This window comes from Histomonas meleagridis, assembly GCF_020186115.1.
Source record: "Histomonas meleagridis strain 2922-C6/04-10x chromosome Unknown contig_44, whole genome shotgun sequence".
Classification (NCBI taxonomy): Eukaryota; Parabasalia; order Tritrichomonadida; family Dientamoebidae; genus Histomonas; species Histomonas meleagridis.
The window spans coordinates 75114-96249 of NW_027150887.1; the positions used below are offsets into that span (position 1 = coordinate 75114).

The following is a 21136-nucleotide window of genomic DNA, read 5'->3' on the forward strand; positions in this document are numbered from 1 at the left end:
AATTATTTACTTTTTGAAATAAAATTTAATTATTTTTTTATCGAATATCATTTAATTATTTATTTCTTGATAAAAAACTCAATTATTTATTTTTTTGTGAAATGATTCCAAAGTTCGTAATCAGTTTAATCCACGCCAAATGAACTTTACTATTAACAATTTTGAATATCTGTCTCTGAAACGAAATGCTCGTTCCAATTCTTATTCAGTAATAGTTGTAAGGTACAATAAAAAACCGAATGTTTTTAACCGCACCAGAAAATATTTTTACAATAAATAAAGTACAGAAATTAATACAAAAAATTCTGCTCAATATGCAGTTAATTGTCAAGTGAAATTTCAAAGGATGTGGTGGAATTGAATAGAATAACCGCTTTTTTATGAAAATGTATTGGGAAATTACACAGACAAAAAAAATATTTAAAAACTCAAATTCTTGCTTGTATAGACCTTTAATTAATTTAATCCATTTAAGTGGACAAAAAGTTTTTGTGTTTGTTATAATTCAGAAAGAGAATTGGAAAGGATCACTGCAATCAAAGAAACTAATTGGATCAAATGGTTCATCGGTTGCACCTTGGAACTCTATCTCTGGCGCATCAGTGTATGATGAGTAAGAAGATGGTTCCATATTCTCTGGTAAGGTGATGTGGAAAAATGAATTTTGATTGTCGTAGCCAACGTTGCAGGAGGATGGAACGTTGTATTTGCTGTTGACAGTAGTGTAACGAGCTCGTGAAAGACGTACAAAGAGGTCTTGTCTTCGAGATAATTCGCGTGATATGCATCGACGTTTAATCCTTTTCTCGCCACCAACAGTGCAAAGGCACAAATACCAGTGAAGCTCTTCTACAGAAGCTCCATTAGGGAACGAGGAAAGTGCATAAAGAAGTGCTTGGTTAATATTATCAAAATTCATTTGAATTGGATGCGGCTGATTTGCAAACCAATAGACTTTATTCTCATCTGCAGTGAATTCATTGGGATGAGCGTCTAAAAATGTTTGAAATAGAGAAACATTTGATCCCGAAAGTTCTGTCAATTCTGCAATTTGTTGGATGTTTAGAGGACCGTTTTGTATAAGGGCTTCCTCTATTGCGTTTAAAATGGCGCTATTACTAAGCATTAAAGGATTATTTGGTCGAAGGGCCCATAAGCAAGTCCTTGGCGGCCCTGCGCGAACAAATAAGTCTGAACTGGATAGGGTGCTAGATATTTTACGCCTTGTGATTACTTTGCTGAGTTCAACGGGGGTTTGGGATTTGTGGCGCAAAAATAAGTTTGGTGCTGAAAGGACATTAATGATCCTGTCCAAACTTAGTATTGAGGTTTCCTCATGCTTGAAAGCATAAGAAATTGCATCTGTCACCGTGTTGAATTCTTCCATTTTATAATCACTTTTGAACTAGAGAACGTTAATCTGAGATCACTTCACATTAGACCCCACACCAGAAATGTTCACAAAATTTGACCGGAAAACGATGAAAACCTCATCAATAAATTATTGAATGAAGAACGTTCGGCCAAATTATTTATGTTTTAACTGCGGCAATTAATTTCTTCAAAATTGACGATAAAGATAAAATATTAACCATGAGACATGAAATAGAAATAAATATTTTTATTATAAAGAAGTATTTTTTCGGAAAAAATTGTTTTTTATGTTTTTTATCATCATCCTTTCACCTTTTCAAAATTTAAATGAACGCTATACAACGACCACAATATTAAAAACGAAAATATTTCTTTATATCATAAAAATTTTTATGAACATTTTTTAATTTTAAATATCAATTTTTATTCTTTTTTTCAATATTATCACCGGGTGTAACATCGGATGTTATAACATTAAAAGAAACATCGCTGCTGAAAAGTGTTATAAAGTAGTTACGAGGTATACCTCAAAAGTGGGGACTTTTTGTGTATAATCGTTGTCAGATTGGGCTTGGCCTTGCCACATTTGAATCAAAACAACTGCCGTTGGTTGGCACAGAGTGGTCGACCAAGTAATGAAAACTGTTTTCAGTAGTTTACACAAAAATGTCTAAATTTGAAAGGGAGGATGAAAAATAAAATTTTACTTCTCAAAGGACTTCCACCGATCCCACGAATTGAATGTTCCCTTTCTTTTCAACATAAGGCAACCCAGATTCTCTTGGTTTTAATCTATGTTCGAACATTCTTAATTCTCTCATAGTTTGCATCATGTTTGTACGTTTTGTTGGTTGTTCCACTTGTTCCTTATCCAATCTTACCTCAGGGTTACAAATTGGGCACATTTGAGCAGGCAAACATTCATCATTTTGATGAAAAGTATGACCACAAGGAAATGTTGTCACTATATCCGAACCAGCCATCAACGACTTATGGCACGTACCGCATCTTGTATCATTATAATTACATCCTGCGATTGCTTGTAATATATATTTTTCTTGAGATCTTCTTTCGTCATTATCGAACAAATTTGCGAGTGCAGTAATAGTATCAATATCATAATTCACGTCATTGATAATCCCGCAGAGAGCACTTCTAACGACATCGATTTTTAGAAGAGCGAATTCACGAATAATTTTATGAAGGATAACTTCGAATGGTAATTTATCCGTTGAGAAGTTACAAATTCTCCGTAAAGCCTCTGAAAGTATTTCACGTTTTTCATTATTTTGGCAACTATACATTGGTAAAACGAATGATTCTATTAATAAAAATATTAATTGTTGGAAATCCAAATGTTTATACTTTGTTAAGAAATACAAAACGAAATCCGTTGCCTTATTAACATCGTCTGAATTATTATTATCATTATCTTGTTCGACGAAATCGATCAATTTAAACTCGAAATATTTACGAAGATATAAACAACTATTTTCGAAGTCGCCAATGATATAATAAATTTCAGCGCATGCATCAAACATTGCATATTTCAAACATGTGTTTAAATAATCCGAAATATTAATTTCGGGATGATTAGAAACAAATGAAACGAAATCATTTGGGAAATAACAACAAAGGAAATCCAAATAATTATGAATATCTTCACTATTATAATTAATGTTTGGATTTACTGTCTTCGAAAATAATGACTTTAAATAATAATTCTTAATTGATGAGTCTGTTAATGAATTTATAATTTGATTATGAATATCAGGGAAATTATTTATTATTATGTCAATAAATGAATCGATGTCTTTAGTAATTAATAATGGCGCATTTAATATTATTGCGTTTTTAATTCCTTCTTTAGAACTATCGTTTTGTCGTAATATCTTCAAGATAAATGAAAATGGATCTTCACCACCATCAATTAAATTATTACGAATAATGTTCTCATATTTAGCTGATTGTGTATATATAAATTGTTTAACATTATTAAACTTAAATTGTTGACATAATGGTATTAATTCTTCTTTGACATCAACTTTTAAGCCAGAGTTTAATATCGATAATAATATCGATTCACGTTGATCAGGTTCGATATAATCAAATGTAAATATTCGTGAGATTAAATATTTGATTGATACATTTAATAATTGGATATTTGTGTTTAAGATAAACTTTTCTGCTAATTTATAAAACTCATTTTTCGCTGATATGTTTTCTAAATCTAATATATAAATATATGTGTTAATAAATTGTTCTAATGGTATTATTTGTTGTTGTTGACTTCGTAAAAATTCATAAATTCGTTCAATGAATTCGATGTTATTTAATTTCATTAGTCCTCTAAAATATATATATTTAGTTTCTTTAGTAGATGAAAATAACCAATTTATTATTAAATTAGAATATGGTATATTTTGTGGTATGATTTTAAGGATAATTTCATTGATTTTTTGATATTCATTTAAATTGGCTAAAATAGATAAACATGAAATAGGATCGTTTAACCGTTGTAAACACAAACTTGAAATTAACGAATAGTTCTCAATCTTCATACAAAAATTGAATAACGTTTCAAAGGGAACGATCGACGATGGAAGCTTTAACAAAAAGTCGATAATCGTCGAATCGTTTATATTTTCGATTAATGATCCGACGAACTTTTCAGTATATATAAAGAATTTCGCATCCGAATCTGCTTTAACCACTGCTAATAAAAATGTCTTTAAATACCCATATGATTCATAGATAGGTAATGCTTCTTCAATAAGAAAATTATATAACGATAAATCTTTCGAAACTTGTATTATGAAATCAGTTGTTTCATTAACTTTACTCTCGTCTTTCAATTGCTCTTGTAACATTTTGGATAAAAACTCACTGATTTTGTTCTCGATAAATAAACATCGTTGAAGTAAATTTTGTGATAACCCAACAATTCCAAATAATTCATCTTTCATAGCTCGCTTACAAAACTCAACTGCACCATGGAAATTACCAGAATTATAAAAGGTTTCGAGTTTCTCATCAAAGGTGGCCATAGAGATCTTCCATACTTTTTCATCTGTGACAACATAAAACCGTGAAATGTCACTCAAAAAGCGGCCTTGAACGTTAATAACCGTCGTGAGTTCAACTTTATCAAATGGACGAAGAAGAAGACAACTGTAATCATTAAAAACAATCGCGAGAGTGGACCCTGATATAAATGATAAGAAGATGACTTTTTTCTCGAGTGGTTGATTATGAATTTCAACTATTTGTGAATTTGAAATAAGACTAACAACTTTAAGATTGTTGTCTCCTGCAAAAGCACAAACCATGTTTTCTTGTGAAATAAGATTAAAATCAAAATATGCATTTGAAACAGGATAATCAACTATTGGATTGAATGTGTTTGTAATGCTTGCAATTGTAAATGATTTTGGAGTTGAAATACCAATGTAATCCTTAAATATTTGAGAATTACATCGTGAAAAAGCATTGGTATTTGCTGGTGGTGCAATACATTGGAAAATTCGAGGAATTGAAAAATGAAATATGTCATTGTGCGCTGTAATGGAAATTGATTCTTTTATTGTAGCGACGTTCGAAAAAATTGTTGAAAATAAAGAAATCTTATATGCAGAAATTACTCTATTTGAATCATAACATAAGTATGTAGTATCATTCATAAATGAAGAAAAAATTATGGTACCATTTCTTTCTTTGATTAGTGATTTTAATAGTTTGTTTTCAGTAAGATCATAAAAAAATAATGAACCATCTTCGTAACCAGTTGCGGCAAAAGTGTGAGCTGGATTTACAGCAATTGCTGTAACAGATCCTAATTTAATTTTGCTATTATTTTTTGGAAGAATTATAGATTTATTAGTCATTGAATCAAAACCTTGAATTGTACCATCAGGAAAAAGGAAAAGAAAATAACCACACGAACAACAAGATAAGAGAGGCGGGTCTTTAAATTGGATGCCCTTTAATTCTGTTTGAACAAAAACATTTTCTTCATTCATCTGCTGACGGATTTTTTTCTTCACAATTTTATGCAGGCAAAAACCACAAAATATTATAATATTAATGTTGAAAAAGACAAAATCAAAAAACTTCTCATGTTTTAGAAAACTTTTCACTATAAAAAATCCCTTTAGCATGTTCTAGGGCATTATCTAATGATAGCAAGTATTAAAAAAATTATTTACTTTCAAGATTCTAAAAAAATTAGATATGTTATTATAAATGAAAATCTATTTTCTCTTTCCTTAGTTTAAAATATGATATTAAACGAAATTAAAAATATTTTTTCTCTTTTGTTTTATTATTCTTTCTATCATTATATTTTTAATGTTATTTTTCATTTTTATTTTTAATTTTTTCTATTTTCTTTTCCAATATGGATCATTTAAAGTTTCAGTGATAAGTATCGGATGGATCAATTTTTGTAATTCCACATTTTCTATGTTTTTTCATATGATCATATGATCGTTTTATAAATGGATAGAAATTTTTAATGGGCAATATAATCCTGCTAATGTAAAGGATTGGACAGTTCAGCTGATGCTTTCTTTAAGGAAGATCACCTGATGTTAATTTTGTCATAATTTTATTAAAATTTAATAAATCCAATCATAACGTTTTTCAGATGCTAGCATAAGAGCTGTTTTAAATTGTTTCAATAATTTCCAAATTTTATTTTGAAAAGTAAAATGGCTAAAATCAATATTAAGAAAAACAAGAAATCATTTTTAGCATTGACATCAATTCCTTTTTGTTCAAGAAGCAATTTTATAGCATACGTGTTATTATTCTCAGACGCAATCATAAGTCCTGTTCTAATAAATAATGATAGATTCCAAATTTGACTTTGAAATATAAAACATGTAAAATAAATCTTAAGTAAAATTAATTAATATCTTTGGAATTCACATCAATTCCTTCTTGTTCAAGAAGTATCTTAAGTGTACTTCTTCTATTCTGAAATACTGTAAATATTAACGCTTTATAAAATAATTTCCAAATATTATATTTAATTATAAAATTATAGGAAATAATATTAAATAAATCATATGAATATCTTTAGCATTGATGTCAATAATTTTTTGTTTAAAAAGTAATTGAAGCATTTCTGACCTTACGTGCCAAACTACTTTCATAAGTGCTGTTCTAAATGTAATAGATGTTTTCCATAAATTGTTTTAATATGCCAAATAATAAAAACAAATATTATATAAAATAAATAAATATCCCTAGCATTAATATCAATTCCCTCTTGTTCAAGAAGAAATTGAACTATACTTATATTATAATAATAAATTGAAGATGATGCATTCATAAGTGCTGTATTAAATAATTCAAATAATCTCCAAATATTATTTTGAAATATCAAATTATTTAAATAAAAATCAAATAAAACGAATAAATATTTTTCACATTAACATCAATTCCTTCTTGTTCAAGAAGTAATTTAACGATTTCTATATAACCATTTTCAGATGCACAAATAAGTGCTGTATTAAATAATTCAAATAGTTTTCAAATATTATTTGGAAATATCAAATTATTAAAATAAATTTTATTTAAAACAACATTTTTTTTTTATATTTATTATTAAATATTTCAAAATTTGTAAGTTCTGTAACTGAAAAAAATATAAAATTATTAATTAATGTCTTACAGAAGAAAATTCAACAATTTTGTTTTCATAAAGATATTTAAAGATATCATTTCGATGAAATTGGATTGCAGCTTCATATGCATATGAATGATTTTGTTCACATAAATGAATAATTTCCACATTTCCACCTTCAATTGCATAGTTTAATGTATTTTCAATATTTGCACCATTCATAAGTAAATATTTAAAACATTTAACTGATCCAAAAAATACTGCATAAACAATTAATGTAACATATTCATTATTAATAAATGAACATTTTTCATAAACTGATGGTTTAATTGTTTGATTAAAATCAAAATTTGTTTGTGATGATATTTCTTGAAGTTTTTCTATTTCATCATTTCGAATTATTTTCGCAATTTCATTTGGATTATGTCCTTCTCTAATTAATTTTTTATGTAATTCCCAATCATTCTTTGAAAGTTCTTCATAATTACCATAAAATTTTATGTACTCTCTTAAATTTAATTCCTATATAATGTGCAAAAAAAAAAGTTGCTTTTTTAATAACTGAACTTGGCGAAAATATGTTTAATTGAACCATTTTTTCTAAAAGAAAATCTGATTCTTGTGATTTTAATCCAAGAATATAATGTACAAACCTTTCAAATATTTTGTGATTTGTTGTTTCTTCAAATTCTTTTATATTTCTTAAATATAGTTGATAATCTTGCATTTGTGTTAGAAAAGCAAAATATATAAGGCGGCAAAGAGTTAGTTTAGTGTAAGGTGAAAAGTCATCATGAATAAGATCTTTAATTGATGCAATTGTTTGAGCAAAATTATCTTTGTCTAAAATATAAATGATTTCTTCTAGTTTCTGTATTGTTTCCATGTACTCAATACACGATAAAAGTCTCGAAGATTTTTTTATAGTTTTTTTATTGATTTTTTCTTTTCTACTAAAATTTCTCATCCAATTTTAAAATCTATAGGTTTTTCAAAAAATATAAAAATTTGTAATATTTTAAATTCGAATATGAGCAACAATTATATCAGCATGGTTTTGTACCAGATTGCCATACCTATGAAGACAATTTAATTGTTCTGTACCATATGGTAATATCAGATAACTGATAAACTATATATTTGGATCAACACATAATGAACTAGAGTATATGTCTGGTATATTATATTTTTTCGGAGAATCCATTGGAAAAGAATGAGGAACAAAGAAAAAAATCTGATCTGAGCCTTCTGTTTCCATCATTATTAACTATGTTTTCCCTACAATCACATTATGAATTAACTAGACTTGATTTACAATTGCATTAAATTAGAATTTAAAATATCTTTATATTAACAATATATATATTACAAATTCAAAAATTATTATGTTTAACTAAGAAATTTGATAATACACCTTTTTATTTTTAGTTTTATTAGCAAGAAAATTAATAACAATGATATAAAAATGTTAAATATTTAAGTTGAATATATCTAAGTGAGTTTAAATTAACTTTTTATAATATATGTATATCATTATGAAAATAGTTTCATTTCTCAGGAAAAAGAAATGAAGAGAGAAGCTTTCCTATTTTTAGTAATTTTACTCTTTATCAAAAATGTATATATAAGAAAGTTAAAAATATGACTTCATACATATATATATATATATAGTTGAATCCCACAAAAAATATTCGTTTTAAATTTTTTTTGTACGAACTTTTTTACTTTTCAAAAATAAATTGTTTACATCTCAAAGCATTTTTTTCTAATGGACGAACTACAAATGCTAACAAGCTTGGAATCCACTATTTATGGGTTGAATGAAGAAAATTTTGAAACTTCTGCTCAATCTATCATAAATCTATTTGATTCTAGTTTACCACTTACTTTTGATGTTCTTCTTTGTAAATTAATTTATATAACGTTTGTAATAAGGAAGTTAAATCCAAGTTTATATATAAAGTTTATTTGTTACATTGATAAACAAATACAAAATGACATAAAAATTATAGAAGTTTTTGCAAACTATTTATTCAACATTTTTTCCCAAGAATCATTTTGTTTATATGAACAAATGATTGAACAAGGATTGGTTCAGTATGAGTTTGATTTCAATGGTTATCAAAGGTTATCATACTATTTTTCACATCATCTTACTATAGAAGAAACACTTATTATGTCACAAGTTATACCTCTTCCATTTCAATATCAATTTTTGGCTAACATCAATGAGTTATCAAAAGATAATTGGAAACTTCATAAGCAATTAATAAAAGAAGGAGTCAACACAAATGAAATTACCAAAATAATACGAAATGATGAAATAGAAAAATTTCAAGAAATATCAACACAAGCGAATTTTAATTTTAATCAAACAATTGAACCATCACTTTATGAAAAGTGTGACTTTATTAATCATGAAAATGTTACATTAATTGATTATGCAGCATTTTTCGGATCAGTACAATGTTTCAAATATTTATTAATAAATGGTGCAAATATTGCAGTTACATTAAAATATGCAATTGTCGGAGGAAATATAGAAATTATTCATTTGTGTGAAAATAATAAAGCTTCATATAAAAAAGCTTATAAAACAGCAATTAAGTTTCGTAAAAATAATATTTTCCATTATTTTTATGATAAAAAAATTCAAGATCTAGAGGATATAATACAAAGCGATGATGTCTCAAATAAAAATGAAATGTTGGATGAAATGCTGAAAAAGATTTGTATCAAATATAATAATTATGAAATTTTTATATTTTTAATACAAAACAATAAAAAAGTTAATGAGAATATATTAAAAGAAATTGCATACTTAGGAAATACATATCTTTTAAAATATTTCATTGAGAATAAAAAAATGTATAAAAATTTATTATTTAAAGCTATTGAATCAGGAAATATTGAAACAATAAAATTCATTCTCCAAATAGAAGATGTTGATATTAATGAAAGAGATGCTGTTTTTATTGATTTTATAAATTTTATTTTTTAAATATGGAATTTATTAAATTTATAATATACACCACTTATGAAAGCTGTCCAAATACATTTTATTGAATGTGTTGCATTACTTCTTGAACAAAAAAATATTGATGTTAATGCAAAAGACTTTTGTTCACTTTATATAATGTATATATTAATAACTTGAAATTTAATTAAATAATTTGGATTTTGTTGATATAATTTCAAACATTACTATGGATGGCAGAAGAATCACATGACAATAAACTTGTTAAATTTCTTCTCAATCAAAAAAACATTGATATAAATGCGAAAGATATTTTATTATTTTGTTTGATATTTATTTTGTCTATAAAAATTTTATAATAATAATATGATATTTATAATAATAATTTGGAATTTATATAAATTGTTTTGGGCTCCATTAACAATTGCTGTAATAAATCAAAACTTTTATGGTATTAAATTACTTCTTGAACAAAAAGGAATTGATATTAATACAAGAGATAAAGAATTTTCAAAAAATTTTGCTTTATATAATCATTTGTGAATTCTTCTCAAATTGTTTAGAACACCTCTTATTTTAGCATCAGAATGTGGTCATATTGACATTGCTAAATTACTACTTGAACAAGAAGGTATTGATATAAATGCAAAAGATGTTTATTTGTTTTATTTAAATTTTATTTTAATAATAATTCGTTATAATATATTATTCATGATTTGTTTATAAAACTTCATACTGCCCTTTCAACAGCTATTGAAAAAGAACCTGAAATTGCGAAATTACTGCTTAAGCACGAAGGAATTGATATTAATGCTAAAGAGATTAATATATTTTATTTGGAACATATATTTCATAATTATATTTGGAATTTGTTTAAATAATTTTGGACTCCATTAATTGCTGCATCTCAATTTGGTCACAAAGATATTGTTAAATTACTTCTTGATCAAGAAGGAATTGATATTAATACTATAGATGTTTATTGGGTTTTTTTGATATTTAATTTAATAATTTTTTATTTCTAAATAATATTTGGAAATTATTCAAATAATTTGAAACACCTCTTATGAGGGCATCTTATAAAGGTAATACAGAAATTGTTAAATTACTTCTTGAGAAGAAAGGAATTGATATTAATGTTAAGGATATTTATTTGTTTTATTTGAAAGAATTTATTTTAATATTTTAATATTTGAAAATAATATTTGGAAATTATTTAAATTATTTAGAACAGCACTTATGTATGCATCGATGTGTGACCACAGAGAAATAGTTCATTTACTTCTTGAACTAAAAGGAATTGATATTAATACTAAAGATATTTTATTGTTTTATTTAAAATTTGTTTTAATAATTTGATATTTCAATCTAATATTTGGAGTTTATTTATATTATTTAATACAGCACTTATGTGGGCAGCTAGAAATAATAAAATCGAAACAGTTAAATTACTTATTGAACAAGAAGGAATTGATATTAATGCTAGTGATAATTATTTATTTTTTTTAAAATTTATGTGAATAATTTGATATTTCTAAATAATATTTGGAAATTATATAAAACATTTCAAACAGCACTTGTGATTGCAACCTCTAAAAATTATGACGAATTAATTCAATTACTTCAAAAATATCAAAAAAGCATTTAAACGTAACACAAAAACTTGACATAAAAATAGCACTATTCATAGAGAATTTTGTTATACAGGGAATAATTACAAATTTGATGCTGTTTTGCAAGTACGTGTCCGTGTTGACCCGGTTCTCTTGCAAATTTTAATATAAATAAATATTGATTTCCCTACATTATAGTATGGAGTATTTCAATTATTGCATATGGTTTATAATCAACAAGATACTTAAATATAACAGCCAGTAAAAAATCATTATTTTTAATATCACATGTCGTAAGGCCACAAGGTTAGACCAAACAAAGCTTGTGAAATCGACCTTTTCGATGAGGTTGTTCGTCAAGACAAACGAAGGAAAGCAAATCTGTTTGAATGTTGAATCCTCAAGCTCAGTCGAGGAGATCAAGTCAATGATTCATACAGATGGCTTCCTTGTTTTTGCTGGCCAAGAATTAGAAAATGAATTCACTCTTCAAGATTACGAAATTGAAGAAGACTCAATTCTTTATGACATCCCAGAATGTGATGGTGGTAAGAAGAAGAAGAGGAAGAAGAAGAGTTTCACAACAAAGAAGAGGGTTCCACATACACGCAAGAAGGAAAAGATGAAGCTCCTCAAGTTATTCAAGATTGGTAAGGATGGCTCTGTTGAACCACAACGCAAAGAATGTGAAAACTGCAAGGGTTGTTTCATGGCCAAACATAAAGATGGCCGTCTCTATTGCGGCAATTGCCACCTTACAATTACAAAGTAAATAGCCACATATATTAAAATCTATTATTTTCATGTTGTTTTTTTTGGCTAAGGTTAATTCTTAAATCGATATTATAAAATTAATTTTGTTAAATAAATTATACTAATTTGTTTCACTTTAATTAGTTTTGTTTTGAAGATTTGGATATGTTTTAATGGGTTTTAAAAGGAAAATATAAAGATGACACCATTTTATGAATTTGTCAGATGAGGTCCAAATAAACGGTTTCAGCGGTTTGTCAAAAACGAATGTCATCCAAACCTGAAAGCGAAAACATCACCAACTTTCAAGGAAACTTTGAAGCCTTCAAAACACTTGTTGAGCAGTCTAATGATCTCGTTGTCGCAAACTTTTGGGCACAATGGTGCGCTCCATGCCGTCGTCTAGCTGGTATGTTACCACAAATGGCTTCTGAAAATCCAAAAGTTAAGTTTATCAAGATAGACGTTGACGACAACCCTGAGCTTGCTGAATATTACGGAATTTCCGGAATTCCTAATGTTCGACTTTTCAAAGGAGTTGATAGCCAAAAGGGTCCAATCCAAGTTGACGAAATCCAGGGGCTTGATAACACCGCACTTCGTGATGTTATTCTTAAGCATTCCAAGTAAATTTTATTCCTGCCTCTTGATTTTTTTTTTAACAAAATCGCCAAACGTAAACACTCTTATTTGAAGTGCATTAAGTTTACTTTTTCGCCATTTTTTACATCTTTAGAAGAAAAACCTTAAACGCTGAAAATTTAAATTGTTACTAACACAAAAAACAATCAGAAATTACCAATAGCTTTTAGCTGGTTTCTTTATGGTATGTATTTTATTTCTTTTGTATCATGTTAAACTTGAGAAACATCATTATTTTTTTAATTCATTTCGCGTTTTTTAGAAATTTATAAAAATTAAAATGCATTTATCCACTAAAATACTTCTTTTAAATTAATTTTAATATAACATAAATTAGAAACTCAATTTTTTTTTAGATAATCAAAACTTTTATTGTGCCTTATTGAACGAGTCGAATGTATACGTAATAGGGCCATCATTAACTATGTGAACTTTCATCATTGCGCCGAATTCACCAGTTTGAACCTTTTCTGGTGCATAAGCTTCCTTAACTTTGTCCACAAATTTTTGAAACTCTGCCCTTGCTTTTTCGCCGCCCATAGAATGGCTAAAGTCTGGTCTTCTTCCAGAACCCAGACGAGCATGCAAAGTAAATTGTGAAACTAATAGAATTTCTCCATTTATATCCCTGATTGTTTTTTGATTTGGTGTGCCATCATCTCCATCAAAGCACTTAAATGATAATAGTTTATTCACTGTCCATTCTAAATCTTCATCAGTGTCATCTTTGTGAATTCCAACCAAACATACGACACCACGACCAATCTGTCCAACAGTTTCTTCACCAACAACAACAGACCCAGTTTCAGCAAATTGAAGAATCAACTTCATTTAGATCGGCCAGAGAACGTTTATTTTTTCATGGAAGAAAAAAAAATTGATTTCAAACTTATGCTATAAACACATTAACTCATAGTTGAAACTATTCTTGCTTTCAACATTTCCACAATGTTAGTTATTAAACATAAATAAAACCAGAGGATCTTCGATTTTTTTTGTCTTTGTGTTTTTATTTGGTCGGGCGATTACAAAAATTTATTCTTCTCCACGAAATATGGCTCATGTAAATCGGTTTGATTCACTTCATGACGAAACTAAAGAAGCCGAGGAAGAAGTTGATCAAAAAGAAAACCATCAAAGTCCTCTTGTAAAAAGTTTTCTTCAAAGAATTGAAAATACTCAAATTTCATCCATAACAGAACTTGCCGAAATCATAAACGAAGTTGTTAAAGAAACAGACCAAAACATATTACCAGATTTTAAAAAGTTTTTTGAAGAAAAAAACAAACTTTCCACCGAAAAATATGAATCCGAACTTCAAAAGCAACTAAATTTTATTCAAGACAAAGTTGATTCCGAATTTGTCAGTTCGATTCAACGTGTTGTGTCCACCTTTGATCCCATTGACATTCAACCTTTGACATCCAAATTAATTGAATCATCAACAGACGACAATCTATTTTCAACAGGTCCTTTGTTACTTGCATCCATCATTATTAAGAATCGTCCAGATCTTCTAATTCCCGAATTATTTACATTTACACATTCACAAATATCACAAGTTGGACCTATTATATGTTTTTTATCGGGCGAAGCCACACTGAGTAACAGTATTTCGCACTTAGATCCACTTATGAGTCATCAACTTCTTGAATTATTTTTACCCGAATTATTAAATTTCGATGTCACATCTACGAATGTATCAATTTGTTCATCTCATTTAATTGCCAATGCGTTTAATCGCCAAAAGATATATCGAACGACAGCAGCGCATTATGTTCGACTTCAAGAACTTTTGTTACGCATTAAAACGCATCGCGATAAACATGTTGCTTCAGTTCTATTTCCAATAGTCAAGAAACTTACTGTTGTTGATGTTAAAGATTTAGCTTCGCAAATATTCGAAATATTTCCGAACGCTCCGCCTTTTGCATGCGGAATAATAATACGAGAATCATCGAAAAGAAGAGAAACAAGCGCTTCCTTCTTAGATGGTTGGGTCGAAGTACATTCGAAGCATAAAGAAGCTTCGATGAGATACTTGACAAGTGTTTTTAGTTGTTTACCAGACGACTTCATTAATAAGTTCCCGTTGGAAGACTTAAAGAAAGGAGGAGACTTAGCGTACTTGTCGGCAATGAAGTTGGAATTAAGTAATTCCAGTTTTAGATGTATATTCTTATTGTTTTTGGTAGCATTGATTTATGTGATTAATAAGAGATATCATATTTTCTGATGTTTTGTTAGTAAAGTTATTAAATATAATTTGTTTTTTAATGATGGAACTCGCAATTTATGAAATTATACGAAATTTTATGCTCAGTTTTTATGTTCATTTAATAAAATTATAAAATAATGATTCTTCAGCATTTTCTTCTGTCTTTGGATTTAAACGGTTTCTAGCAATGGAACAGGTTGTTCAGCTTGTACAATCTGGTGATGCATATGCTGCAGTAGAAAGAATGCAAGTAATAATTCGTAAATTAAAAAAAGAAAATAGGATTGACGATGCAATGATTCTTTACATGAAATTAGCAATTTTACTTGCTCAAAATAATCACTGGAAATATGCTTCTGTTTGCGCTTCAAGATCAATCGACCTTTTCCCACAAGATGCAACAACCATCAAAACAGTATTGAAAGAATTATTTTTCTCGTTTTTTGATTTATCTACTCCTGATGCAGCTTGTCCAGAATATTTTAAGTTTTGCCAAAATTTATCTTATTTATTCTCAAAAAGCACCAATACTATCTTGAAAAAAGAAGCATATATAGCGAGTAAAGCAAATTATTTTTCAAATTCCCAATCTTTCTTAATCCAAATTCTTACGAATAGCGATGATGTATCTGAATGGGAAGAAACAATTTCAAATCTTATTCGTTTGCAATGGAAATGGATCCTTTATTACCAAGAAAACAAAGAACAAATGATCAAAATTTCACAATATATAATTTGCAGATGTATGTTAATTCTTTCAACAATTTCAAACACCGGTCTGAAGCATGCGAAAGCTTTTATACAAAACATTGGAGAATCCATTCCAGAGTCTTTGAAATGCGAAAAAATTCTTGAATTGCCATTAGTCAATTTTAGCAGATTTTACTTAAAAGCCCTGGAAAACAAGTCAAAGGAAACCGCTGATTTCCTCATTGCAAAGTATAAATGTATGTTGGAAAAAGATACCGATCTTTTGGATTGGTGTAATAGATCACAAGTTGCTACAGAAATTAAAAAACAAAAGAGTATTCTAGATGGAATGTTTAATTTCAAAAATCAATAAATGCTTTAATTATTTTCAAATTCTTCAATTCCTTCATCAACCAAAGGCATTATTTCACGAAGTTTCTTCCATTGATCAACGTCAAGATTGATGCCCTTCTTTGTTGGAAGCCATTCATCATCTTTGAGATAATGTTCTCTGATGTCTATTCTTGTCTTTCCATGGAATTGAGATATTGTGACCAGCTTTTTACTATTTGACGTTTCTGCAATTGGAATTACAAACTGTGTTTCTTTCTTGACCTTTTTTGAATAATCACGAACTGATTTCACTCCTTCAGCTTCTTCTTTATCAGACATCGTGCTATCTCCTCCAAAGGGTAAAAATTACCCCCGGAAAACTCAACGTATTATGAAAATGCGCAAATTTCGAATTTAACTTGTCTTTAAAGGTTTTCTTATTTACGAAAGCATGTTTTGTTGGCCCAACTAAAGCATCATTAATAAAAAAAAGAATCACAAAAGATCGGTTTTATTCAGAATCAACATCATTTCCAACACTTGCATCAGTTCTTGTGTAATGAAGCATACGATCTATAAGGTCAACGTGAGCAAGAAGCATCCTACGGCAACAATAGCGTTTTAAACCGAGCTTATCAAGAGCTGCTCCCTTGTTATTTGGATTTTCTTGTACAAGACGGAGATATTCGTCCCACTTATTTCCGATGATGTTACCGCATGTGAAGCACCTTACTGGAATGATCATTGAAGATTTTGAATGATTGACCAACGAACAATTTTTTCCCTTAATTCACAATTTTTACCCTTTCGGGGTACCCTTAATTATCCAAAAAACACCACCAAAACCTTAGGAGAAATTGACACCAATATTAATTCTTTAGTTAATATCAAAATATAAATTCTGAATGTAAATATCAAAAAAAAAGTAAAAATGTAAAGTAAAAGAAACCTTCTATTAAATATGAATACAATGCATTAATTTATTGGTTTTAGATAATAAAATACAAAATTGTTTTAATAAGAAGAAACATTTATTTTATTAATATATGAGTAAATATTATATGTAATTTCTTCTGAATCAAAGATAAAATATTTCATACATGAAAACCGTTTAGATCTAGACACTTTTTTAATACATTTTAATGAAGACAGTTTCCAAATACATTAATAAACTTTTACATTTTTTCGAATTTAATGAAACACAAGTTTTTCAGATATCTGTTCCATATCAACAACATAAATTTTTAACGACATTTGAACGACAAAATTCAAGAGATCTTCGAGGAGAATTTGAAAGTACGATCACATTTCCATATTCACGAATAATTGGGAAAAATTTATAGTGATGAAACGCCCAAAATTATATATATTGTTAATAATTTTATTCCACGTCTTAAAACAATTTTTTCTATTTCATTTGAAGAACATTTTCCAATATCAATTAAAACGAGTTATTTTACTACATTTAATAAATATACATTTAAAGAAAATTTCTATTTTACTACAGGTACATCAAATGATCAATTTCGTCGTATTTTTTCATAGTTCGACGACAATTTTTAATAATAAATATTCTATTCGATTTGAAACATTTCATGGATTAAATTTAATTTTGGTTGAAACATTTCTTCATCACCCGATTAATATTGGATTTAATAGTATTTATAATTGGAAAGACAAACGAATTTCAGATTCACGATTTTTTAGTAATTTTCACATTAAAAATATTGAAATTATTCCAATTTTCTCATATCTTGATCGATCGATTGAATTCGTCATGAAACATCAAATTCAAGACAAACTTCAATATGGAATTCTTGTTGGTTTTGAAAATATTGGATATGAAACAGATTTTAATAGTGTTATTGGTATTAAATATCAACATAATGATCGAACTAATTTCAAATTTATAGGGAATAATCAAAAAAAAATTTCACTTGAAATTCGAATGAAATATCAAGAAATTCTTTCAATGAAATTTATGAGTTCATTTGATTTCAAAGAGTTTGAAAGTAAATATGGAGCTAATATTATTTTTGAATTAAAGAGATCATAAATTCAAAATAAAAAAATATTTTCTAATTTTCTAATTTTTTCATTTTTTAATTTTTTTTTTTAATTTTTCATTTTGTCACTTTTCACCAATTCATAAACTTCGAAATAAAAAAAATCAATTTTTCATGCCAAATTATGTCGTTATAGTTTTAGGAGATATTGGACGAAGTCCTCGTATGCAAAATCATTGTGTTTGTCTTTCACATCTTCCAGAGTCAGAAGTTCATGTTGTTGGCTATACTGAAAGTCAAATTTTTTCAGAACTATCAGAATCTAAAAATGTTCACATTCATCGAATTCGTCCATTTATTGATTTACCACGTTATTTATTTCCGATATATGCACCAATTAAAATTTTATGGTTATTTTTACAATTACTTACATTATTTATTCGACTTCCAAGATTTGAGTTAATAGTTTCACAAAATCCACCGAGTATTCCGACCATTCCATTTTGTCTTTTATTAAAGTTCTTTAAAGGCCAACGTTATGTCATTGACTGGCACAATCTTGGATATTCGTTATTAAAAGTTCACAAAGTTCCAAATATTATTATTAAAATTTCTAAATATTTAGAAATCTTTTTTGGACGTTTTGCAGATGGACATATTACAGTTACTAAATCACTTCAAGAATTTTTACTGAATGAAAACATTCAAAGCACAGTTGTCTATGATCGTCCGTCGCCACTGTTTCGTTATTGTCCCGAGTTACGAACGCGTTATTCTGAAGAATTAAATATTAATTCAGAAGACATTTGGGTCATCACATCTACATCGTGGACGCCAGACGAAGATATTAACATTTTATTAACAGCATCTGATTATTTAGAAGAAATTCTCGAAGGTAATTCGCGAAGTCTTTCATTCATCATCACCGGGATTGGTCCCGGGCGTCGCTCATTCGAAAGCGAAGTTAAAGGACGTAATTACCGAAACATTTCATTTTATTTTGAATTTCTTCAATATGAAAAAATATGCAGAGCTACTTGGTACGTGCGATGTTGGAGTTTCTCTTCATAAGTCATCATCAGGGATCGATTTACCTATGAAAGGCCTCGATATGATTGGTGCAGGTTTACCGCTTTTGTCGATTGAATATCAAAGCATCAGAGAACTTGTTGAAGAAGGCGAAAACGGACTTCTTTTCAACGATGGGAAAGAACTAAGTGAAATCATTCGGAAGCTTTTTTGTTAGTAACGAAATTTCTATTGAAGGACTACGCGAAGGAAGCATCAAATCAGGACGAAAGAAATGGACCGAAGAATGGAACTTACACGCAAAAGGAGTTTTCTTTGTTAAGGATTAAATAAACAAAAATTATATCATTCAAAGGAAACTTTATAAAATTATTTGATTTTTTTTTTTCTCTTTTTTTCATTTTATAAAAATACTTATGATGATGAATGAAATTTTTGTATTATTCTTAATTGATTCAAAATTGATAACATAAATTTTAAAGTAATAATATCCACAAATATATAAAAGATTAAATTTCCAATTCAACTCAAAAATTTCTTATTGATAAATTTGATCTTGATGATGATAACGATTATGTAAACTATACATTATACATAAAAGTGGCATTTTAAATGGAATCTCAAGCAAAAAGCGAAATTCATGAAAACGAATTGGAAAATTAATATATATTAAAAATTTAATTTTTAATTTAAATAAAGAAAATATTATTCAAACTTCAAAATCAATTATGAGCAAATTTGATAATATTTATCCATTTTGTTAAAACTAATCAAATTTCAAATAATATTTTACCTTATGCATCAGAATCTGGAAACATTGAAATTGTTAAATATATTTTAAATCAAAAAGGAAATGATATTAATGGTAAAGAAATTTATTTATTTTATTTGAAATTTATTTAAATAATTTTTTATTTTGAAACAATATTTGGAGATTATTTAAATTATTTAATACAGCACTTATGAAAGCATCTGAATATGGTCATATTGAAGTAGTTAAATTACTTCTTGAACAAAAAGGAATTGATATTAATAGTAAAGATATTTATTTGTTTTATTTAATATTTTTTTATTAATTTAGAATTTCAAAATAACATTTGGAGATTATTTAAATTATTTTGGTCAGCACTTACGGAAGCAACTTCATGTAATCAAATTGAAATGGTTAAATTACTTCTTGAACATGAAGGAATTGATATTAATACTAAAGATATTTATTTGTTTTATTTAATATTTATTTTATTAATTTAGAATTTCAAAATAACATTTGGAGATTATTTAAATTATTTTATCCACCACTTATGTATGCATCTCAAAAAGGTCATATAGAAATAGTTAAATTACTTCTTGAAAAAGAAGGAATTGATACTAATGCTAAAGATATTTATTTGTTTGATTTAATATTTAACTTAATCATTTGATATTTCCAAATAATATTTGGAAATTACTTATAATATTTAGAACAGCACTTATGAATGCAGCATTGTCTGGTCACGTAGACATAGTTAAATTGCTTCTTAAACAAGAAGGTATTGATACTAATGCTAAAGATATTTATTTGTTTTATATAAAATTTATTTTAATAATTTTCTATTTCAAAATAATATTTGGAAATTACTTATAATATTTAGAACAGCACTTATGTTAGCAACTTTACATAATCACATAGAAATCGTTAAATTACTTCTTGAACAAAAGGGAATCAATTGATGTTAATACTAAAGATAATTTTTATTTTAATAATTTTATATTTCAAAATAATATTTAGAAATTATTTAAATTATTTAATACAGCACTTATTTGGGCATCAAATGGAGGATATACAGAAATAGTTAAATTACTTCTTGAGCAAAAAAGAAATTAACTAGAGTT

At 27.5% G+C, this 21136-nt stretch overlaps 8 protein-coding genes across 8 annotated transcripts; 3 read left to right on the top strand and 5 right to left on the bottom strand.

Moving 5' to 3' along the window:
• Positions 1-505: 505 nt before the first annotated feature.
• GO595_006354 (uncharacterized protein) lies at positions 506-1387 on the bottom strand (the record flags this gene model as incomplete). The annotated part of the gene is made up of 1 exon (XM_067919698.1): positions 506-1387. The coding sequence occupies one exon, from the start codon at positions 1385-1387 to the stop codon at positions 506-508; it is 882 nt and encodes a 293-aa protein (XP_067773232.1).
• Positions 1388-2084: 697 nt separating this feature from the next.
• On the bottom strand, positions 2085-2678 carry GO595_006355 (vacuolar protein sorting-associated protein 8-like; the record flags this gene model as incomplete). The annotated part of the gene is made up of 1 exon (XM_067919699.1): positions 2085-2678. One exon carries the CDS (start codon positions 2676-2678, stop codon positions 2085-2087), a length of 594 nt encoding a protein of 197 aa, XP_067773233.1.
• A 9258-nt stretch (positions 2679-11936) lies between these two features.
• Positions 11937-12365, top strand: GO595_006356 (Ubiquitin-40S ribosomal protein S27a; the record flags this gene model as incomplete). Its single annotated transcript, XM_067919700.1, has 1 exon — positions 11937-12365. The coding sequence occupies one exon, from the start codon at positions 11937-11939 to the stop codon at positions 12363-12365; it is 429 nt and encodes a 142-aa protein (XP_067773234.1).
• Positions 12366-12613: 248 nt separating this feature from the next.
• On the top strand, positions 12614-12976 carry GO595_006357 (Thioredoxin family protein; the record flags this gene model as incomplete). The annotated part of the gene is made up of 1 exon (XM_067919701.1): positions 12614-12976. One exon carries the CDS (start codon positions 12614-12616, stop codon positions 12974-12976), a length of 363 nt encoding a protein of 120 aa, XP_067773235.1.
• A 381-nt stretch (positions 12977-13357) lies between these two features.
• GO595_006358 (D-tyrosyl-tRNA(Tyr) deacylase) lies at positions 13358-13819 on the bottom strand (the record flags this gene model as incomplete). Its single annotated transcript, XM_067919702.1, has 1 exon — positions 13358-13819. The coding sequence occupies one exon, from the start codon at positions 13817-13819 to the stop codon at positions 13358-13360; it is 462 nt and encodes a 153-aa protein (XP_067773236.1).
• Positions 13820-14042: 223 nt separating this feature from the next.
• Positions 14043-15224, top strand: GO595_006359 (uncharacterized protein; the record flags this gene model as incomplete). The annotated part of the gene is made up of 1 exon (XM_067919703.1): positions 14043-15224. The coding sequence occupies one exon, from the start codon at positions 14043-14045 to the stop codon at positions 15222-15224; it is 1182 nt and encodes a 393-aa protein (XP_067773237.1).
• A 1050-nt stretch (positions 15225-16274) lies between these two features.
• GO595_006360 (activated RNA polymerase II transcriptional coactivator p15-like) lies at positions 16275-16568 on the bottom strand (the record flags this gene model as incomplete). The annotated part of the gene is made up of 1 exon (XM_067919704.1): positions 16275-16568. One exon carries the CDS (start codon positions 16566-16568, stop codon positions 16275-16277), a length of 294 nt encoding a protein of 97 aa, XP_067773238.1.
• A 172-nt stretch (positions 16569-16740) lies between these two features.
• GO595_006361 (DNA-directed RNA polymerase I II and III subunit RPABC5) lies at positions 16741-16974 on the bottom strand (the record flags this gene model as incomplete). Its single annotated transcript, XM_067919705.1, has 1 exon — positions 16741-16974. One exon carries the CDS (start codon positions 16972-16974, stop codon positions 16741-16743), a length of 234 nt encoding a protein of 77 aa, XP_067773239.1.
• Positions 16975-21136: the final 4162 nt, after the last annotated feature.